The sequence below is a fragment of the Cervus canadensis genome, chromosome 3 (genome assembly GCF_019320065.1).
Source record: "Cervus canadensis isolate Bull #8, Minnesota chromosome 3, ASM1932006v1, whole genome shotgun sequence".
Lineage (NCBI taxonomy): Eukaryota > Metazoa > Chordata > Mammalia > Artiodactyla > Cervidae > Cervus > Cervus canadensis.
Genome location: NC_057388.1, coordinates 62,484,828 through 62,506,276, shown reverse-complemented (window position 1 = coordinate 62,506,276; position 21,449 = coordinate 62,484,828). Strand labels below are relative to the sequence as shown.

The 21,449-nt window shown below is 43.7% G+C and overlaps 1 protein-coding gene across 1 annotated transcript in view; it reads left to right on the top strand.

Moving 5' to 3' along the window:
• MTURN (maturin, neural progenitor differentiation regulator homolog) overlaps positions 1–19,539 on the top strand; it is a 32,411-nt gene extending 12,872 nt beyond the window's left edge. The window contains exon 3 of the mRNA XM_043463292.1: positions 14,209–19,539. Coding sequence (XP_043319227.1) covers positions 14,209–14,319 — 111 coding nt within the window. The 3' untranslated portion in view covers positions 14,320–19,539. The remainder of the gene's footprint in view (positions 1–14,208) is intronic.
• Positions 19,540–21,449: the final 1,910 nt, after the last annotated feature.

Genomic DNA, 21,449 nt, shown 5'->3' with positions numbered 1-21,449 from the left:
TAGCTGACGGCTTGTTTCATTCTAGCTGAAAAACATGTGAAATGAATACTCACCCCTAGTTTATAAACTACTTCTGTCTCTTTATTGGAAGGCAAAGTCAGATTATGTGACATTTCCCCCAAGTTCAGTTCCCTGCCCACTGTAAGCACTCTACACATTCAAGGTTATTTGCTCTAGAATTTCCATTTTTTTCCCAAATCTTTTAATATAGTCTCTACTTCTTTTTTTTTAAATTTTATTTTTGGCTGTGCTGGGTCTTTGTTGCTGCTCTGGCTTTTCTCTAGTTGCAGTAAGCAGGGGCTATTCCTCTAGTTGTGGGAGGAACTAGTCTAGCTCGGGCTTCCCATTGTGGTGGTCTCTCTTGTTGCGGAGCACAGGCTCTAGCGTGTGTGGGCTTTGGTACTTGCAGCACATGGGTTCAGTACTTGTGGTTCCCAAGCTTTAGAGCACAGGCTCAATCCTACACAGACTTAGTTGCTCTGAGGCCTGTGATTAGGCCTGAGGATCTTCCCTGATCAGGGATTGAACTCGTGTCTCCTACATTGGCAGGGGGATTCTTTACCACTGACCCATGACCCACCAGGGAAACCCCTAGTATCCATTCCTTTCTTGGAATCTTCAAACTTGTTTTTTGTTTCTCTGAACATGGTATGCTTAGCTGCATAAGAGACTTTGGGATATTCCAGTGTTTCAAAATTTTGAAGTCTGTTTTGTCATCTTTTGTTTTCACTGGGTCCCCCTCCTGGTATCTTGTTTGTTTGTGTGTTGGATTATCTCTGTGTGCTTGAAAATTTGAATATTTGTATTTGAAATTTTATATATCAGGATAAATTGAGGCCTAAGATAATGGTACTTTCCTCCAGAGAGGATTCAGTTGGAGACCACCTTCAAACAATTTAAGACTTGTAGTTCTTAGAACTCTCCAGGTGATGCAAAGCCAGGTTGCAGGCCTGGTTTCTTCTTGTTCTGAGAGCAGACTCAGTCTGTTCAGGCTGTTACAACAAAACACTAAGTGGCTTATAAACAAGAATTTATTTTTCATTGTTCTAGAGGTTAGAAATCCAAGACCAGCATGCCAGCAGACTTGGTATCTTGTGAGGGCTCACTTCCTAGACAGGTGGCCATCTTGTCATTGAACCGCATATGGTGGAAGGAGAGAGAGAGGACCCAAGAGCCTCTTTTATAAGGGCCCTCAGTCATTTATGAGGACTCTACCTTCACGACCTAATCACCTCCCTAAGGGCCCACCTTCTAATATCATCACCTGGAGGGCTAGGATTTCAGCATTTGACTTTGGAGGGGTGAACATAAATATTCGGACCATAGTATAGACTTTTGGGATCCTAGCCTAAAGCAAGGATGGTTTGTCACAGAAACTCCTTTGTTGACTTTGGTCTCCCTAGCTCTTAGCGTAGGCCAAGCAGGCAGTAGTTTCTTTGAGAACAGCAGATGTCCTCAGGACAAAAACAACTTTTTATGATAGGCTACGTCTGTGGATACTAATTCTCAATATAATTAAGAAGGCATCTTTCACATTGAATCCAGCTTTTTTAGTTCTCTATGGAAGAGTTGGTCCTGACCAGGATCACTTAATCCACCACTATAAGAAGAGGAATTTTAAATGGCCTTTTCACTGTATCTGATTAGGATCATTTGTTCAACCAATTCTTTTTGTTGTTGTTTGTTCATTTTCTAAGCCTGACTCATCCAAAATAGATTTTGGACTTACAGATACTGGTCTGCCCACTTTCATCCATTCAACTTGTATTTACTGAACACCCAGTAAGCACTTGACACTCTTGACTGCTCTGTCCCTAGCACTTGAACCAGACAGATGAAAATCTTAGATCTCATGGGGCTTGTATTCTAGTGTCAGGGAGACAAGATAAATGAGGACAACACATAACGTGTTAGTGACAAGTGCCAAGGAGAAAACAACATGAGTCAGGAAAAGGGGGTGAGAAGTGTATGAGGCACTGACAGTTTTGATTAGGGGAGCAGGCTATGCTTCACTGAGAAGGTTACCTGAGTGAAACTGAAGTGAGATGTGGGCCATGAGGTGATCCGCAGGAAGAGCTTTCCAGGTAGAGAGAACAGCAGATACAACCACAGAGGGAGAGAAAGCCAGGGTCAGGGAACAAGGGGAGGCTGGTGTGGCCCGAGTGAAGGGGGAAGGCAGGAGAGGTGAGAGATGAATCTGAGGAATTTCCGGGGCTTGCAGGTCACAGAAGGACTTGACCTGGGGAGCCTCTGAAGGGCTTGAGCACCAGAGAGATCCACCTAGTAGAGAGCAGGCTGTGAGGGGGAGAAGGGGTGCAGAGAGCCCCGTGAGGAGGCTGTGGCTGTCATCCAAACAGAAGACGAGGATGACTCCAGAGTTCCTCATCTACTCACTGAAGGGAATGGCGTTTGTTTACTGAAATGGGGAAAGCTGCAGGAAGAAACTTGGGGAGTGAGACCACCAAGACTTCAGTTGTAGACTTGTCAGTGTTTGAAATGCCTGTTAGACATCCAAGTAGACATCAAAGCAGGCAAAAGTTAAAGAAAAAAAAATGGATTCCCTTAAATCTTCCCTTCCCCTGCCCCAACCACCCCCCGCCCCCCGCCCGAAATATCTGATTAGCACATGGTACTCACTTTGCAGCTGGTTTCCACAGAGGATCCACTCATGAGCTGGCCACCTGGTTCTCTCACCTGAGGTGGCCAGCAACAGGTTACCTGCAGAATGTGCTTCACTGGGGAAGGTGAGCTCCCACCAGAGCCCCTTCTGCCATCTTGTTTTACTAAGCCTGTGTCTGTGCTTAAGCAACCAGGCAGCTGTATAGAAGGGGAAAAAAATGCAGTCCAAAAAATCCAGATATTTAGCTAAAAGTGATTGACTTGATTGAATACTTTCTTTCAGATCAAGCTGCTGTGTGTAACAGAGGCACACAGATTTTATTAAGGCTTCCTGAATTCATTTCTCAAGTGGAGACTTCTGCCAAAGTGTGCAGGATGGTGCTCCCAAGGTGGGGCCTTTGCCTGGTGCGAGGCCCCCTTTGCTAGGAAAGCTTTCGTGTGCTGGGCGCTCTAGCTGAGTTTTTTGTCTTCAGGGAAGTGCCTTCTCAGGGCTGGTGAGGGTGAAGTACACACCGGCTTGGGTTTCTCTCAGTTAGGATGTGCCCTAGATCGGATGAGAAGGGAGTGTTACAGACCTGAGTGACGGACTCCTGGAGGTCAGGAGGGAAGCTTTTACCCTCTCCCTCTCCACAGAAGAGTGCCTTTCTCCCCACTGCTATTTATCTATTTTATATAAAAGACGTTTTATATAAAGGAGGCTTAGGTTATGACTCAGGAAAGGGTCTTGTTGCTGTCATAGCTCATAGTGTTTGTTGAAGTAACACATACCGAAATGCTGCACGGTTATCAAACAGGTGAACTTGAGTCTGTCATTTCCCTGAAAATTTTTGATAATCTGATCCAATTGTGCAGCTGCTTTTTTTTTTAAAAATAGTTGGGGAAACCACAGGAGGAATATTTTACCTTCCTCTTAGAACAGCCTCATTCATGGCTTTGAATCCTTGTTTTCCCTTGGCAGGCCCATTGCCAGCCCCTATCTTGTGCAGTGTTTCCAGAAAGATAAGGACCTTTCTATTGACAGCTTTCTGCTGCCTTTGGGGGCAGCAGTCAAGCAGAGTCAGTTCACTTTGCTGAAGCCCACACATGCCTGCCTGCCTGGACCAAAAACATGGCGTCATCTCCTGGCCCTCCCCAGCATCCTGCCCAAGAGACTCAGCATGCTACGGTAGCACTGTTTACCTTTAGACCTTCCCATTTTGTAGATTTCTCCCAGCTTTCTGTTTGCCTCCCCGCCCCTCCCTTGCCAAAACAACCAATCTCACAAAGTCCATGCCCTACCAGAGAAATCTGTTGTTGGATTTGACAAGAAAAAGTAATTATTCTTTTTCTTATTCACCATCTTACCTTCTTCTTTTTCCTCTGTCTCTTCATAACATAATTAACAAAAATGCGGTATCATCTGCTGTTTGCCAAAGCAACGCTCTGGCGAGTAAGAGACAGGTGTGCATGCTCAGTCGTGTCTGACTCTTTTCGACTCCATGGTCTGTGGCCCACCAGGCTCCTCTGTCCATGGGATTTTCTAGGCAAGAATCCTGGAGTGGGTTGCCATTTCCTTCTCCAGGGGATCTTCCTGGCCCAAGAATCGAACTCACATCTCTTTGTCTCTTGTGTCTCCTGCATTGGCAGGTGGTTTCTTTACCACTGCGCCACCTGGGAAGCTCCTGTAGGAGACAGGAGTGGTGCCTAGTCCTGGTGCTCTAGGAGCTGACTTTCTGGGAGGAGAGACAACCACAGAAAAGTACAAAGAAAGCCCAGGTTACCTGACTAAGCACTGATTTTGGTCCAGACACTCTGCCTGACGCCGTGCAGATGGAGGGAGGGAGTTCCATTCCCTGTCTCCTTGCTCCACTCTGCTGGTTCTCTGGGGAAGTGTTTTCTAAGAGGATGTCAGTGAACAGACACCGACCGCAGCATGATGGTTGTGGTCCCTTGACCTAGTTATGCAGAATCAGGTTACTACAGTGATGAAGAACCCGTGCTCTGGGGGGCAGGCTGCCTGGATTCAAATCCCAGGTCTGCCACTTGCTGGCTGTGTGACCTCAGCTAAATTACTTGACGCTGTTTCTCAGTTTCCTCGTCTGTTGAAACTAGGAAACAAATGACGATAGTTACCTTAGGGTTGCTGTGAAGACTGAACGACACAATTTTTGTTGGGGACCTAGTGCAGCACAGCACACATGAGAAGCATTGATTAAAGGCTGGTATTGACATGGATGGGATGGGGACGCTTGGCAAAATACTGATGAGAGGTGAGCTTTCGTAGGACTTTTAGGTTTTTGGTGGAGAGAGAAAACCATTTGCTAAGTCATTTCGGCACATACTTAACAGAATCATCTGGCTAAGGTAAAGGATTTTCAAGGAGTAGTGTTGAGGTATTATAGCCAAAAGGTTATCAACAGTGATTTTGGCAAAATGATAATCGTCCATTCGGTACTTCATCCATGCAGCTCACTGGGGTGGAGTGCTAGTGCTACAAGAGGGATGACCAGATGCTCCTCTCCCCCAGAGGGACACAGGACCAAGGAGCCTCTGGTGACAAGGCTATGAATGATACTTATTTTCTTTTCTGGATTTTCTAAATTTTCCATGATGTTACAGAAACCATATATGATCAGGAACTATGTTGTGATTTTTTTTTTAATGTTTTCTTGTCCATGATGTGTCCAGAGGACTGGGAACCTCAGAAGTGAGTGGGCTCATCGAGGAATGAAGTATGGGCAGGGGCTTCCCGGGGAGGTGAGACTTGAAGAAAGGGCAAGATCTGGATCAGGTCAGCAGGGGAGGAGGGCTGGCCAAGAATAAAGACCAGGAAGGCCTGCCTTGGCTCCTTTACTGAGAGAACCTTAGAGATGTCTGTACGTGGGGCATGGTGGCTCAGTCCCGGCCTGGCCAGCTCCTATCCTGTGTGGCCTCTAGCAGGTTGTTCAGCCTTAGTGTTCCCATCTTTAAAATGGGGGTCATACATATTTCACTGTCTTATGGATGCATGGAGAGCTTCAGAATCAGAAGACACACAGGACTGTCAAAGCCCAGCCACCCTAGCAAGGTTAGTCTTCATTTCCAGGGGCTTCCCTGATGGCTCAGCAGTAAAGAATCCGCCTGTCAATGCAAGAGACTCCGGTTCAGTCTCTGGGTCAGGAAGATCCCCTGAAGAAGGATATGGCAACCCACTCCAGTATTCTTGCCTGGGAAATCACATGGACAGAGGAGCCTGGTGGGCTACAGTCTATGGGGTTGCAAAGAATAGGACATGAGTTAGTGACTAAACAATAACTACAGCTCCGTTTCCAGCTCATAACTGCTGTTAGGAAATGCTTATTAGGTGGATATGTGACTCCATGGATGGAGCAGGGCGGCCTCCCTCCTGGACTTACCCATACTCTGCTGCACTCCAGGGGCCTCCTAGCTTCTACCTAGTTTTTCTCCTTGCTGCCGGATTGTCGTATCCAAATGATACATGTGTTCAGTGACAACACCAAGTAGGCTGTCACTGCAGTTTGTGAGCAGATGGGTTTCTCTGTGTCCTGAGACCAGTAATGGCTTCAGAGACTCCTGTCAGTAGCTTCGATAAATGTGAGTTGGAGAATTGTTGGAGTCCTGCATTTTTCTTGTTTAAGTGGCCCTGAATTGATGGTTGCTGGTTATCACATGAGTGAGCTAGTCAATGAAAGAGTGGTTATAGGTCTAAGTAATGTTGACCATACCGTTCCTTTTTATCCCCTCCATGTTTTTGTATCTTATACTTAGTAGTGATTGACAGTCTCCCCCCTGGTTAGAGAACAGTTCACAAGAGAAGAGAGAGCTTACCATTTCCAAGTTAGCTGTAAAACCAAACCTCATCTTTGCCTTTCAGCTCTCTCAAAGCTTTACTCTATTCTCCTGGAGTGTTATTCTTCCTTCTCTTACCAGCACTGTGGACGTTAGGGTCACGAGGCACCTGTTGCTATGACAATTCTCTGTGCTGTTTTGGTTGATGTTGCTTTCATGGCCCTTCACTGAGTGAGGGCCCACGCTTTTCCAGGTTTTCTCGCTCAGATTGACCTTCATCCTCTCCCTGGGGTTGCTATGTGACTCCACGTTTTTTTCTCTTTTGAAAAGCAGAGACATTTCCACAAGAAAATTTTCCTTAATTCTGTCTTACTGACATGAGCAAGACTGGTAATTTTTTTTGCCACTAATGGCTGGGGAGCTAGGGATTAAACCCCACAGGAAAACCCTTTGTGACCCAGAAAAAGTTCATTTCTTGCTTCTACTCCTCTAGTCTGCTCAAGAGTCTGGAAGAAGAGAAAGAATCCACCTGTAGGAAGCTACCCCAGTGGGTCATAAAGTCTGATAGGAAAGCTTATGCACAAATGTGGGTTTTAATAAAGACACATTGAATTAACAATGTTATAAATTAACTATACTTCAAAAAATATGATAAGAAAAACAAACATAAAACAGCCAACCACATCCAGAAGAAAACCACATTGAATACTGACGATTTAAGTTTATCATGGCATTTGTTGTTTGCTCATGTTTTGAACGTTCAAACCCTTGTCATTTAGGGTATGATAGCCCCTAAAGTAAGGGAGTACCTATTGCTCTTGCCCATTTGGGTCTTACATCACTCTTGCCGCTTAACTATTTACTTTTCCTATTATGGAAAAGACAGATTGACCAGGATCCCGTCAGAGGTTTATTGGTAGCACCAGCGTCATGGCTTAAGATCGTTGTTTTTGTTCAGTGGCTAAGTAGTGTCTTTTTGACCCCATGGACTGCAGCACGCCTGGCCTCCCTGTCCTTCACTTCACTACCTCCTGGAGTTTGCCCAAGTTCATGTCCACTGAATCAGTGATGCCATCCAACCATCTCATGCTCTGCCGTTCTCTTCTCCCGGCTTAAGATAAACAGTGACAAATTTCCCAAATGCTTTAGAGTCTCAGTTCTCAGACTGTGGTTTCTGGATCAGCAGTATCCCCATCACCTGGGAGCTTGTTAGCAAAGCAGAATCTTGGGTCCCACCTGAGACCCACTGAATCATAGTCTCCCTTTCAGAGATCCCTAGGTGAGTCATATACACAGCAAGCTATGAGAAATGCTGCTTCAAAAAGTCCTCTGGAAGGAGCTTACAGGGACCTCAGAAGCCACAGGGCTCTTCCGGGAAGCCCCAGATGCCTAGCTGGTTGACCATGCACTCCAAGGCCTAGATACTGTCTCCTTTTATAAAAACACTATAATCTGAGTGCTTGAGTGCTACCTTTAGAGATAGCAGATGCTAAATGCCAACTGATTTCAGCCTCAGCTAGTTTATACTACCTTTAAAAAGACCTGGAGTTAGTTTTGCAGATAACCGATCCTCTCATGGGTCCAAAGAGCTTTAATTCTCAAGGATTGGCGCCTCTGCCCATTAGGTACAACTCTGTTAGGATGGGTGGGCTCCAGTAGTTCTTGTGTGCTCAGAGACACTTCCGAAGGAGCAAGACCCTGGGAATGCTATCATTGTTGTCCAGAGCAATCATAAAGGTTTTTTCCAGGCAAGCGGAAAAATTTTACTAAAAGTGAATGATTCTATCAGGAGTAATTCAATATACTTGACAGGGCTTCTTGACCTGTCTTTTTCCTTATAAGAATGTGCAGGTGCAGTTAAAAGCAAGGACTCAGGATTCTTCCCAATCTGTTTATACTCCTGTTTCTGATATGTCTTCTTGACTCTTAAAATTTTGGACCCAGTAATTAAATTTATTTATTTTTTCCAGTCTGGCTCTTCAATCTATTCTTTTTCCTCCCCAGTTTTATTGGGATGTAATTGACATAAAGCATTGTATAAGTTTATAGTGTACAGCATAGTGATTTGACTTATATACATCATGAAAAATAATTATCACAGTAAGTTTCCTGAATATCCATCATCTTATACAGATACAAAATGAAATAGAAAATAAAACCTTTCTCTCTTGTAATGAGAACTCTTAGGATTTACGGTTTTAACAACTTTCTTATATAGCATGCAGCAATGTTTAATTATATTTACCATGATGTACATTACATCCCTAGTATTTATTTATTAATAACTTATAACTGAAAGTTTGTACTTTTTGACTGTCTTCATCCAATTCTCCCTCCCCACCCCGCCCCCACCTCTGGTAACCCAGAAGTTAGACTTATCTTCCATAGATGACAGTGGAGGCAGCGGTGAGAATGCTAGATGATTACATTTCTGTATGGTGTCCTTTCTTGCTCTTTTGCTTTTTTCATTCTCCTCTGCATGCTTCCAAATTGTACATACTCATAAATGTTGATGCTAACACTGCATATTGAATTTTTTAATGTTTATTACCTAGTTGAAAACACTGAAGCCTCCAGCTATAGAAATAGCGTGGACAGCTGGAAGGGAATCTCCTGGGTAGCCTGGTGGTTAGCTGTATAAAGTCTACAACCCGGTGGCCTGGTTTTGAATCCTCCTCTAATGCTTCCTGGGTAACACTGGGCAAATTTACTCAACATCTCTTTGTAAAGGAGAGATAATAATAATACCTACCACATAGGATTATTATGAAAACCAAAGGAATTCATGTACAGAAAGCTGCTTATACCGTACCTAGCACAGTAGCCTAACCAATATTAACTCTTATGATTGAATCCAAAGTATGACAGAATTGGTTGGTTCATTGGAATGGAACCCTGGGAATCAAATAAAGAGGCTGATAGAACTGAGTTTCTTAGTTCTCGTCCTACTTCCTAGGACTGATTAGCCATGAGGGGTTCTAGAAGCAAGCCCAGCAGAAGAGAGAAGTAGTAGCCGGGGGTGGAGACAGGCTACTCATGCACCATTAGTCCCCTTGAATCACTGAACTGGCTGTGCTTTAAAATGAGAAACAGACAGTCTTTGTAACTAGATGATTCATACAAGGCTGTATGGTTTACAGACCATGGCCATGTTCACTTTCTCATTTAATCTCCGTAGTTTCTCTGGAGTAGAGCGGCTGTCCTTCGCAGAGAAGGACGCTGAGGCTCAGCAAAGGTGGGGTCCCCCAACCAGAACCCTGGCTTCCAGCTGCCAGGTCCAGTGCCTTTTCCACAGAACCTCTCAATGAATCTGCAGACCCTTTACTAAGGTACCTGAAATGTCCTGACAGCCATTGAGAGCTACTTCTTTTCTCTCTCTCTCTCTCTCTCTCTAACGATGGGGGTACATGCATGCGTGCTAAGTTGGTTCAGGTGTGTCTGACACTTTGCAACCCTATGGACTGTAGCCCACCAGGCTCCTCTGTCCATGGGATTCTCTGGGCAAGAATACTGGAATGGGTTGCTATGCCTTCCTCCAAGGGATCTTCCCTACCCAGGGATCAAACCCATGTCTCTCATGTCTCCTGCATTGGCAGTCGGATTCTTTTACCACTAGCACTCCTTGGAAGCCCAAGGATAGGGATGTTGAGCTCTCAAATTAGCATCTGAATATTTCCTGCCAAAGAGAAGGGCCTCCCAGTGTGGCTGATGCTCTGGACCTAGACCTATGTGCTTTGGATTCACACAGAAGATAAGGTGGGGAGCTGGGCAGAGGAGAGGGGAAGGGTTTCACGCTTGACTTGCTGGAACCCCTTCTACAAGGCAAAACCTAAGCTGAGAAGAGGGTGGGTAAGGGGTACCTACAGTTTGGGTCCATGTGAATTATGTAAAAGTATAATGACAAAGGATAATCAATGACATGTCACTTTAGGACAAGATGGCCAATATATAGATGCATGCCTCAGCTGCACTTTCTGTACCTGTGACAGCCATTGCTAACTGAACAGGATCTTCCCCACTGAGCCTCAGAATCGTCCTGAACCCAAGGCTCCAGGCAGCCAGTCGGATTTGTTAACTGAAAAGGAATCCAGTGACCATTCCTCTTTTAAGGGGCATCCCTTCAGTACAATGAGAAGTTACATTTCTTACTGAATTCATGAGTCGTCTTTTAGCATTTCAGTGACTCTGAGGTTCTTGGTCAGAGCAGCAATGTTTATGTTTTATCAGCTACTTCAGTGGTACCGTTCATGGGATATTTTCACCTTGCTGTGTCATCCAGCAGCTGTTAAAACTGAACACCAAAATATTAGTCAACTATGTTCGTTGTAACCAACCATCTTTTTTCCCTGCTTGGAGTCCAACTTCACCTTTTTTTCCATCCAGTAAGATACAGAAGGGAGGCAGTGGTATGAGAAAGGGGCTTCTCCCTTCTCCCCAGCACACACTGTGGAAGCAAGATGTACCCTCCCTGCCCGTCTCCACAGCCAGCAGTGTCTCTGAGACAGCTGCAGCCTTTTGAGCTCATGTCTGCAGTTGGCCGCGGTGCCTTGGCAGACCCCATGCATCATATGATCCATGATGCCCGGCAGATGATTTTTGTCCCAAGTGTGTTCAGAGAGCTCTCTGAGACCTGTAAAGAGTTGTGGTCTGAGAACTTCAGGGTAAAGGTGTTATTTTGGTCAGGACTCTGCTTACCCTTTCCTCCTGGAAGTCTTTGAGAGGGAATGGCAAGGGGGAGGATGGCAGGGTGCTGGGAGGCAGTGCAGAGTCAGTGGAACAGTCCATCTTGCTTTGTCCTAATGCATTTAGTCTTTGGATCATACGGCCATTCAGTGAAGTGGCCTGAAAATGGTTGATCCTTGCCTAAAAATGATTAACCAAGGGGCCACATGTGAGAAAGTTTCATCAAGGAGCTGAGCGTTGGCAGCCCTGGATCACAGACAAGGCCAAGATGCCCACAGTCGTGGCTTCCTGCCGGCACCAGAGCATTCATCCATATTGAACTGACCCAGCAAGGGGCATTCACAGTTTCTAACCCAGGACCAGCCAGTGCATTAAGAAAATGTTTACTGTGTATTTATTCTGAATTTCCTTGATGATAATTATAGAGCATTTGGAAAATACAGAAAGATCAAAAAGAAAAAAATTATCCATAATCACATTGCCTAAAAAACTACTCTTAAAATTTGGGCTTATTTCATTGAAGTCTTTTTTTCTTTGCATTTGTGTATAGTTAAAAAAAAATTGTATCATAATGAAAATGTAATTTTCATCATCTTTTTATACATGAGAACATTTTTTTAAAATTATTTTTATTTATTTTTGGCTGGGCTGGATCTTCATTGCTGTGCATGGGCTTTCTCTAGTTTCGGTGTGTGGGCTTCTTATTGTGGCGGCTTCTTTTGTGGGACCTGGGCTCTAGAGCACAGGCACAGTAGGTGTGACCTGTGGACTTATTTGCCCTGAGGCATGTGGGGTCTTCCCAGACAAGGGACTGAACCAGTGTCCCCTGCATTGGCAGGTGGATTCTTAATCACTGGACCACCAGGGAAGTCCAGTACATTTTCTTATATCATTAGATTATTCAAAATATTACTTTAAGTGAATATATAAGATTCCATTTTATGGATGCACCATAGTTTATTTTAACCATTTTGTTGAATGTTTTAGTAGTTTCTGTGTTTTTACATATGAATAATAGCAGCATGCATTTTTATAGGAGAAAATATAGAGGGGAATAGATATTAACATCTTGATGGGATAGTCAGCACTGTTCATTGTACTGCTGCTGACAGCCCAGATATCTGTGTGTGCATAAATATTATATGTGGGTGATACTTAAAAGTAGAGACTCTCTAGACTCTGATAAAACCTACTGGCTGTGTGAGCACCAATCCATTGAGCAATTGACATTTCCATCAAATAAGTTTATGAAAATAATTATAAAGATAGTTGACGTCCATGAGATATCCATAGCTGCTGTACTGAGTCCTGTTAAGTGCTGTTGAATTTTTTTTATTGAAGTATAGTTTATTTACAACATTTTGTTAGTTTCAGGTATGCAACATAGTGTAATGAGTCAATATTTTTATAGTTATATTCCATTTAAGTTATTACATAACAATAGCTATAATCCCCCATGCTATATAATATATTCTTGTTGCTTATTTACTTTTTTTCTCCTAATTAACTTTTTTTTTCATTTATTTTTATTAGTTGGAGGCTAATTACTTTACATTATTGTAGTGGTTTTTGTCATACATTGACATGCTTATTTACTTTATACATAGCTGTTTGTATCTCTGAATCCCCTACTCCTGTTTTGCCCCTTTCTCCTTTCCTCTCCCCACTGGTCACCACAAGTTTGTTCTCTCTCTCTGAGTCTTTTTCTGTTTTGTTATATGCATTCTTATGATTTTTTAGATTCCACATATAAGTGATAACAGAGTATTTGTCTTTCTCTATCTGACTTATTGCACTAAGCATAATACTCTCTAGGTTTATCCATGTTGTTGCAAGTGGCAGAATTTCATTCTTTTTCATGGCTGAGTAATAACTCCAGTGTATGTGTGTGTTTGTGTGTGTGTATGTGTGCCTTGCGTCTTCTTTATCCAGTCATCTGTTGGTGGACATTTAGGTTACTTCCACATCTTGGCTATTGTGAATAATGCTGCTGTGTACATTGGGGTACATGTGTCTTTTTGAGTTAGTATTTTTGTTTTCTTCAGATACATACCCAGGAGTGGAATTGCTGGGTCGTATGGTAGTTCTGTTTTTAGCTTTTTGAGGAACCTCCATCCTGTTTTTCATAGTGGCTGCACCAATTTACATTCCCATCAACAGTGTAGTTCATTTCAGTTCAGTTCAGTCACTCAGTCGTGTCTGACTCTGCGACCCCATGAATTGCAGCACACCAGGCCTTCCTGTCCATCACCAACTCCCGGAGTTTGCCTAAACTCATGTCCATCAAGTCGGTGATGCCATCCAGCCATCTCATCCCTCTGTCGTCCCCTTCTCCTCCTGTCCCCAATCCCTCCCAGCATCAGGGTCTCTTCCAGTGAGTCAACTCTTCGCATGAGGTGGCCAAAGTATTGGAGTTTCAGCTTCAGCATCAGTCCTTCCAATGAACACCCAGGACTGATCTCCTTTAGGATGGACGGGTTGGATCTCCTTGCAGTCCAAGGGACTCTCAAGAGTCTTCTCCAACACCACAGTTCAAAAGCATCAATTCTTCAGCACTCAGCTTTCTTCACAGTCCAACTCTCACATCCATACATGACCACTGGAAAAACCATAGCCTTGACTAGACAGACCTTTGTTGGCAAAGTAATGTCTCTGCTTTTTAATAGTCATATCATTTGCAAATATTTCTCCTATTCAGTAGGTTGTCTTTTTGTATTGTCAGTGGTTTCCTTTGCTGTGCAAAAGCTTTTAAGTTCCATTAGGTCCCATTTGTTTATTTTTCCTTTTATTTATTTTACCTTAGGAGATAGATCCAAAAAAAAAATTGCTACAATTTATGTTAAAGAGTGTTATGCTTATGTTTCCTTGTAGGAGTTTTATGGTTTCTGGTCTTACATTTAGATCCTTACTTCGAGTTTATTTTTGTATATGACGTGAGAGAATATTCTAATTTCATTCTTCTACATGGAGCCGTCCAGTTTTCTCAGCACGACTTATTGAAGAGAGTGTCCTTTCTCCATTGTGCCTCCTTGCCTCCCTTGTCATCAGTGCTGCTGAATCCATATCAGCCGCCTCTGGTTGTCTTCATGCCTTTTGGCCACGTGGCACTCACAGCTGCTTCTCTTCTCTCCCCTGTAGTTACTGGGGCTTCCGGATGCAGATGATGACACTTTTGAAGAGTACAGTGCAGACGTGGAAGAGGAGGAGCCAGAAGCGGACCACCCCCAGATGGGGGTCAGCCAGCAGTAGACTTCCAGGGGCTCCCGCCTGAGAAGGAGCGTGAGCCCCGTGTACCTGGGGTGGGGTCGTGAGCTCCTGGGTTAGCATTTTGCATTAGCACTTCGAAACAGGACGTCTGACTCCCAGCATCCAAATTAATATGAAATACCTTTTTAATGACCACACAATATCTGGGATGAGCTTTGCTCAGAAGTGACCTGAATTTTACTCCCGTTTCAGTGGGTCTCTATGGAGTTGTCTCGGTAGCCTTTGCCAGTTTGAATTTAGAGTCCATTCTGTGGCTGACTGTTCTATCTTGAGTTTATGTTGGAGAACTAACATTTGCTGACTCAAATGTCGAGAACTCTGAATGTATTAAGGATATGCATTGAGTCATCACAGGTGACGTTATTGAGGGAAAGCATGGCAGAGAAGAAATGCGGTCTGTACTTTTAATGTACCTTTTAAGTGTGTGTAAGTGGAAGGTTTTGCTTATAAAGCATGAGTTTTAATATCTAGTCATTAAAACTGCCCAAGTGCAAATACACGGGCAGAAAAGGAGAATTACTTAATTTTGGATTAAGAGGGTAAGAGAGGCAAAGAAGCCTTTGTTTAAGTGTTCTGCCAGTACTGAGTTACCTGGATATAGAGCAACTGGTTCATGGTTAGGTAGAAACATTACTTGCATGTTCAATTATTTTAAAACATGCTGATTCCAAAGCCACATTTAAAGTGGAGAATATAAATGGGGTGACATAAATTATTGATTTCTTGAAAATGTTTATAAGCCACCCCCATATGAAATGAAACATTTACCTTCTCTCCTTATAACAAGATGGCAACTTACTAAATTATGAAAACATCCCGAATCCAAGTGCCACTTAAACTTTGAAGCCATAGATAAATTTAAAAAGAAAATAAAGCAGGATAAAAAAATTTTTTTTAAATATGATGGAATCCTTTACTTCCTTAATTCATCTCTTATTCTTTCAAAAAAGTCAAGAAAAGGATCCCACTCTATAATTTATTTAAAAATTGTAATCAAGTGCTTTGAAGAACTCAACTGCAATGAAGTAATAAAGTGATATGAAGGTGGGACTTTCTAAATCATGGGTTAGCTTGGTTCAGTGGGGAAGTTTTAATGATCAAAATAGTCAGACAACTCACAGAAACAACTGTGATAATAACTGGAAACACTGCTGTCACCTTTTGGCCACAAACACTGAGTGGGGAAATTCTTTGCAATGCTAACACGGAATTATTTAAAACATTCATTTTTCTTAGACCCTTCTGCATCTCTGGTTTTAATAAAAGATGTGGACTGCCTCTTTTACAACACTTGACAAATCGTAACATCTGGGGTGGAACTGTTGTTAACATGCACACATGTGCCTGTTGGGTTGTCAAAGTTTTAGATTAAGAAAGCAGCGGTAGAGGCCACAGAGCTTATGGGAGTCTTGTATATCTTCCAGGCATGTCGATGTAAACTTGATTATCTCAACATTTTCTGTTTAATTGATTGGTGCTGTGAGGAGCGCAGCTGCTCGTGGTTAAAATGGTGTCCTGCAGTTTTAAGTCATCGGGTAAAATAATTTCGCGGTTTCCATCCGTGCTTCAGTGCCCACGTTTTGTCTTGATTTTTTTTTTTTCTTGGAAAGACATATTAAAGGTTAACTTGAAGTGAAATGAATTTCCTTCAGAGTAGCCTGTTAACAAACCTTGAGGTTTCATCCAGTGGGGTAAGCAGACTCCATGCCTTGCTGTCATGCCCGTGTTCTGATTGGCTGTGTACCTGAGCATAGGTGATTGGAATTGCACCTCCCAGATCCATAAGCTCCCAGGTCCGTAAGCTCCCAGATCCAGAAGCTCCATTTTCACACAGTAGGCCGAAAGGATGACTTCTGCCACCAAAATGAAGACGCTTGACTAGCTTGCTCCATTCAGAGGTAAATTGGAAATTTTGTAGTTCGAGGCTTAAAAATCTAAATTTACATATGTTCGAAAATGGAATGGACATTAATATAAAATGTATTTTATGAAAAAAGTGTTTAGGCTTTGACCAGATGCATTTTGGTATTATTATGCGAATGTTCTCTGTTTATAAAAATTGAGCTGAGATAAACTCAGCCATTCCATGCCGGGGAGAAATCTGGTCTTTGTTCTGCCCCCAGGGGTTGGGGGGAACTTCGCTGTGTGTTTCTTATTTTTGTGGCAAAACCCCAAAGAACTTTGCGAATCGGATTGTTTCCTCTAAAGCTTCGTTTTCTCTGATTGTGCATATCCGCTCCAGTGCACGCTGACACACGTGCACACATACACACACCCACCAGCGCTGTGGATTCTCTGTTTGGCACTAGAGCTTGCTCACTGTGGAGCCTCACCTGGCTGGTCAGGGACGCAGGCAGCCTGTGGTTCTCATTATGAAAGTGGTTCCCTGGCTAGACTCTCACAAACACACAATCACACTGACTGGAGAGGCGCTGTGGCTCCACGGGAGGAGCGGAGACCCAGGAGTCAGGAGAGAGGCCTGGCTTTAGTCCTGACTCTGCCAGTGACCTTGGGCCAGTCACTTCACTCACCTAAAGCAGACGATGTTTGCCTTCCTGCTTGAACCACTGCCCTTCCTTCACTGTCTTATTGTGTGTGTGTATAAAGAGCTACAGTCAAGGAAACTCTTCAAGAAATGCAAAGGAAATACCTTATGAATCTTGTTTGTGTTGGTCTGTGAGTGTTCACAGCCCCTTAGCCCCGATGCTAAGGGGCTGATGAGATTCTTTTCCTTGGGTGAGAAGGTGAAGGAGGGCCCCCAGGAATGTGGAAAACACACTTATTCCAGTTGGCGTGCTTTGCTGTGGAAGGCAAGGGTTTTCCTGGTGCCCTGACAGACTGAGGCTTTGGCAGTAGAATAAGTTTAACTTAACTGAGAAGGGGAATTCACATGAGGAATAGCTGGGAGAGAGTGAAAGATGAGTACTTTGTTGCCATGTCATCCAGGGAGAGAGAAAGAAGTAATAGGAAGTGACTGAGTGTGTATGCACAGTCATGTGTGTGAGTGTGGGTGGGTGTGTGAATAGGGGGATGGTTGATTGCTTATTGATCACTGTGGCCAAACTGTGAAGTCATGCCTGTGATAACATTACAAAACCTGGATCCCAGGTTTGAGTGAATCACAGAAACATTTTTCTGATGGTGAGACCGTTACTTTCCCTGCCTGATAATCATACTGAAGAGACTTTGGGGAGTTGAAGAACAGATTCTGGAGGGAGGTGAGACCCCATAGTATGCCTGTCATCACCCTGGAGACCCCAGTGTCCACCCAAGTCTTCCAGGCTCCCAGCAGCACATAGTGCTTTTCCCCCCATGCCTAGAACATGAAAAGTCTCTCATTTAGGAGTTCTTCTTGTGTCCTGGTGCCAGAATCAAGGTTTCCAGTGTCTGCAGGTGAAACCTCTCTCCTGTCACAGTCAGTGTCCACATAGGAGCAGAAACCTTTCCCCAGCATAAGTACATCTCTAAATACCGTTTCTGGTTCATGAGAGCACAAAGTGTTTGTACCCAGGGGAGCTGTGATACTAGAGCATTGTCAGAATTTATATTTTAGAAATCTTGCATATTAAAATGTATAGGTGGGGAAGCTGTGGTATGAACAGACCTGATTTCCCATGGTTTGAGTGAAGACACCTAAGAATAGGCAGGACTTAACCTGTGGTAGGAGGAGATGAGTGAGGTGTTCAATAGAATGACAGAGTTAGGGTCTGACTCTTTAAATAAATAAAGCCAAGAGGCAGTTATTCTATAAAGTACAAGAGAACTATTTTCCTGGCTATCTCACCAGGGTCCTGCTTCCCTGAAAAGGGACTGCTTGCCTGTTGAGAGGCAAGGCCTGAGTGGGGGGGTGGGGGGGGTGGCGTTGTGGCTTTAAAAATCCACCCCCACCCCAGCCAAGGAGACAGTGGATATCCTGCAAATTGGTGGAGTTCTGTTCCTCATTAAACCACCAGCCTGAGATGCCTGTATTTCCAAAGTGCTGTCAGATCTGAGAGGGGCCTCTGATCACCTGGCAGGCAGGAGAACCAAAATTGACCTCGCTGTCAGCTGCAGAGAAGGGTCGGTATCAGAAATGTCCCTGCTGGCCAGAGGGCAGAGCCCACCTCCTCCACCATGCTTCCGGATTGTAGAAAGAGCACAACTGAAACTCAAGTGGATCCCAGATCTAGCTTCCTTCTAGTGAGTGTTAACTCCAAAGAGATGCCATTGCCTGATGGTTTAGTCTTCAGAGTACCAGAGAAGCCTCAAATGTTTTGCATTAAAAATGAATCCTCTTCCATAGAGACACAATCAGTTATCTTGGTGATACTAGGTATGAGGTGAAAGGCTGAAGTCTTCTGGATTTTATGCAGACTAATTCTCAGACTTGCCAGAATGCCAATAGCCACTGGTATCCGTGGCAACGTGGTGTCTGTGGTAAAATATATTGCTAAAGCTCATGTTCATTGGGCAGGTTGTTAATAAGGTGTTGTCTTTGATATCTGTACTCACATTTGGATTACAAAAACAGAGGACCCGTGAGCATTTCATGTTGTAGAAAGTCCATTTAAGGCACGGTATGGTTGAATAGGCACAAGTAGTTAAAAGCCCACGCCAGGCCACACACAAATGAACATTTAATTTGCTGAGAACTGTGCGTTCAAGTTGTTCGGTACCACGGAGAAAGCTGACGGTCTGTTCTTTGTAAAAACTGCCTTTACCTGTTTTTTCCTTTTGTTTTTGTTTCTTCAGATTCATTTTTTACTTTAAATACCTTCTGATAAGTAGGCAGATAAGATACAGAGCAGTGCTTTGTATCTCCTCAGCTTTTTAGAGAGAGGAAACCGTCAGTGCTAGGGAAAACCTGAAACCATCTGTGAGCAGTCTTCATTTGTGTAGGAGAGCAACGTTGAGCTAGCCGCATCAGAAGCAAAAGCAAGGAATGGTTTGGGGCTTTTGTTTTTTAGGTGAGAAATGTTTCATGCCGGGTGTGTATGCTTTCTTTGCCTTTATATTTCTTTTCGAAGAAATCTCTTGTAAATTACAGAACTGTGAAATGGGTTGCCAAAAACTGTTGCCCTTTGTTAGATGCTTCAGCAGTGTAAACCCCAAATTGAACCCTGTCTACACCTGCTCCTTCCTCACTCCCCTACGGGTGAGGATCTCATCCAACGATGTAATTACCATACGCTTGCTATTAAAGAGCCTTCCGATCTCTGGTGACATGTGCCTCTTGTTTACCGTCTCCACCACGTTTGGTCCTAAAGGGCACCTTACTTGATCTGAAGGGGGACGGGAACTGGGGATCATCAGCCAGCTCTGTGGTTGCTGCTGTTGGGTCCTGGCTGGGGTGGGAGTGGGCAAGTGAGGACGTGATTGCAACAACCACTGATACGATTCAGATGTTAATAATTGATGTATTTGGAAACATTAATCTATTCTGATGCTGCAGCTGGTGTTTAGTAGTTTTCCACTCTTCCTTCGAACCTTAGATTTTTTTTTTTTTTTGGGGTCCTAATCAGGAATCCATTATGGCCCCAATTAGAAACCTGTGGTCATTCTGTGATGACAGGATGCTATTTCCCACTACTTTCCTCCCACGTGTTATTCAGAAACAGTGGCATTTAAAGAATAAATCTGGAAGTTGGTAATAAGTCCCATTATTTAAGAGCAAGTTTCTTTCCCCAAATGAATAGGTCTCCATAGATTGTTAAATTAGATTTGCGATTGCCTGAAATAGACACAGCCTAGAAGCTCGTGTGTGTGTTTCAGGTAACTTAACTTGTGCTGCTTCGTTTTAACATGGCTGTTGTCAGAGATTGTACTGAATGGTGGGCAGTCTGCAAGCTTGCAGACCTCACTTAGTGGCCGTGATGTGGTCTTCAAAGCCTTTCTTACAAGAGAATTCCCTTGTTACTGTTAGTCGAGCACTCTCACAGATAGACCTTTTGGTTTTTAATATTTATTTGGCTGCATCGGATCTTAGTTGATGCACGTGGGATCTAGTTCCCTGACCAGAGATCGAACGTGGACTCTCTGCATTGGGAGCATGGAGTTTTAGCCACTGGACCACAAGGGAAGTCCCTCACAGATAAGACTTTTAAAAATGCAAGCCTGCTACTCTATCCAAGTGCAGGGCCTAGTGTTCCCTTAGCAGAGACTTTTTCTCTACTTGGTTGTCCTAGGACAAGGCTCTAACCCGGTCTCCTCCCCGACTGGCTGTGTGATCACAGGCTTGTCACCTCCCCACCCCCATCTCTCTTTCCTCATCTGTAAAGATAAGAGTATGGGCTCATTTCCAAGTTCCCTTCGGGCACTAGTGTTGTGGGGACATGTCTTGGCTAGTGAGATCAGGGCAGGAGGGAAGCAAAGTTTATAAGGAAAGTGCTTTCTCAGGAAACCAGGGCTGGACGACCAACACTGGCAAAACTATTTCTCCATTTTGAACCTGTGTTCTCTAAGATCCCTTTTAGAAATAAAGAGTCCAAAAGAGAGGGATTAATAGTTGGAGCAGAGGGGATTTTTAGGACTTTTAGTAGGGAAACTACTCTGTGATACTGTAATGGTGAATCCATATCATTATAAATCTGGCCAAACCCATAGAATATACACCACCAAGTGAACTCTGATGTAAATGATGGACTCTGGGTGATAAGGTATGTCAGTGTAGGCTTCAAATGCATCACTATGTGGGGGATATTGAAATGGGGGAACTGATGCATGTGTGTGGACTGGGGATCAATGGGAAATCTGTCTTCTGCTCATATTTGCTGTGATTCTAAAGCTACTATAAAAAGTAAGCACTAATAAAACGACAAAAAAAGAAAGAGCCCAGCCAAAATAGTAGATGTGTATTAGCTCCAGTGCTGACATCCCTAGATACTTTCTCCTGCCTTCCTACATGTTCCTTCTTTTTGTGATCAAGAATACAGGAAGGGAACTTCCCTGGTAGTCCAGTGAGTGACTCAGGCTCCGTGCTCCCAATGCAGGGGTCCTGGGTTCAATACCTGGTCAAGGAACTAGATCCCACATACTACAACAAAGAATTCGCTTGCCACAACTAAAAAAAAAAAATCCCACATGCCACAAGTAAGGAACCAGTATGCAGCAACGGGGATCGAAGATGCTGTGTG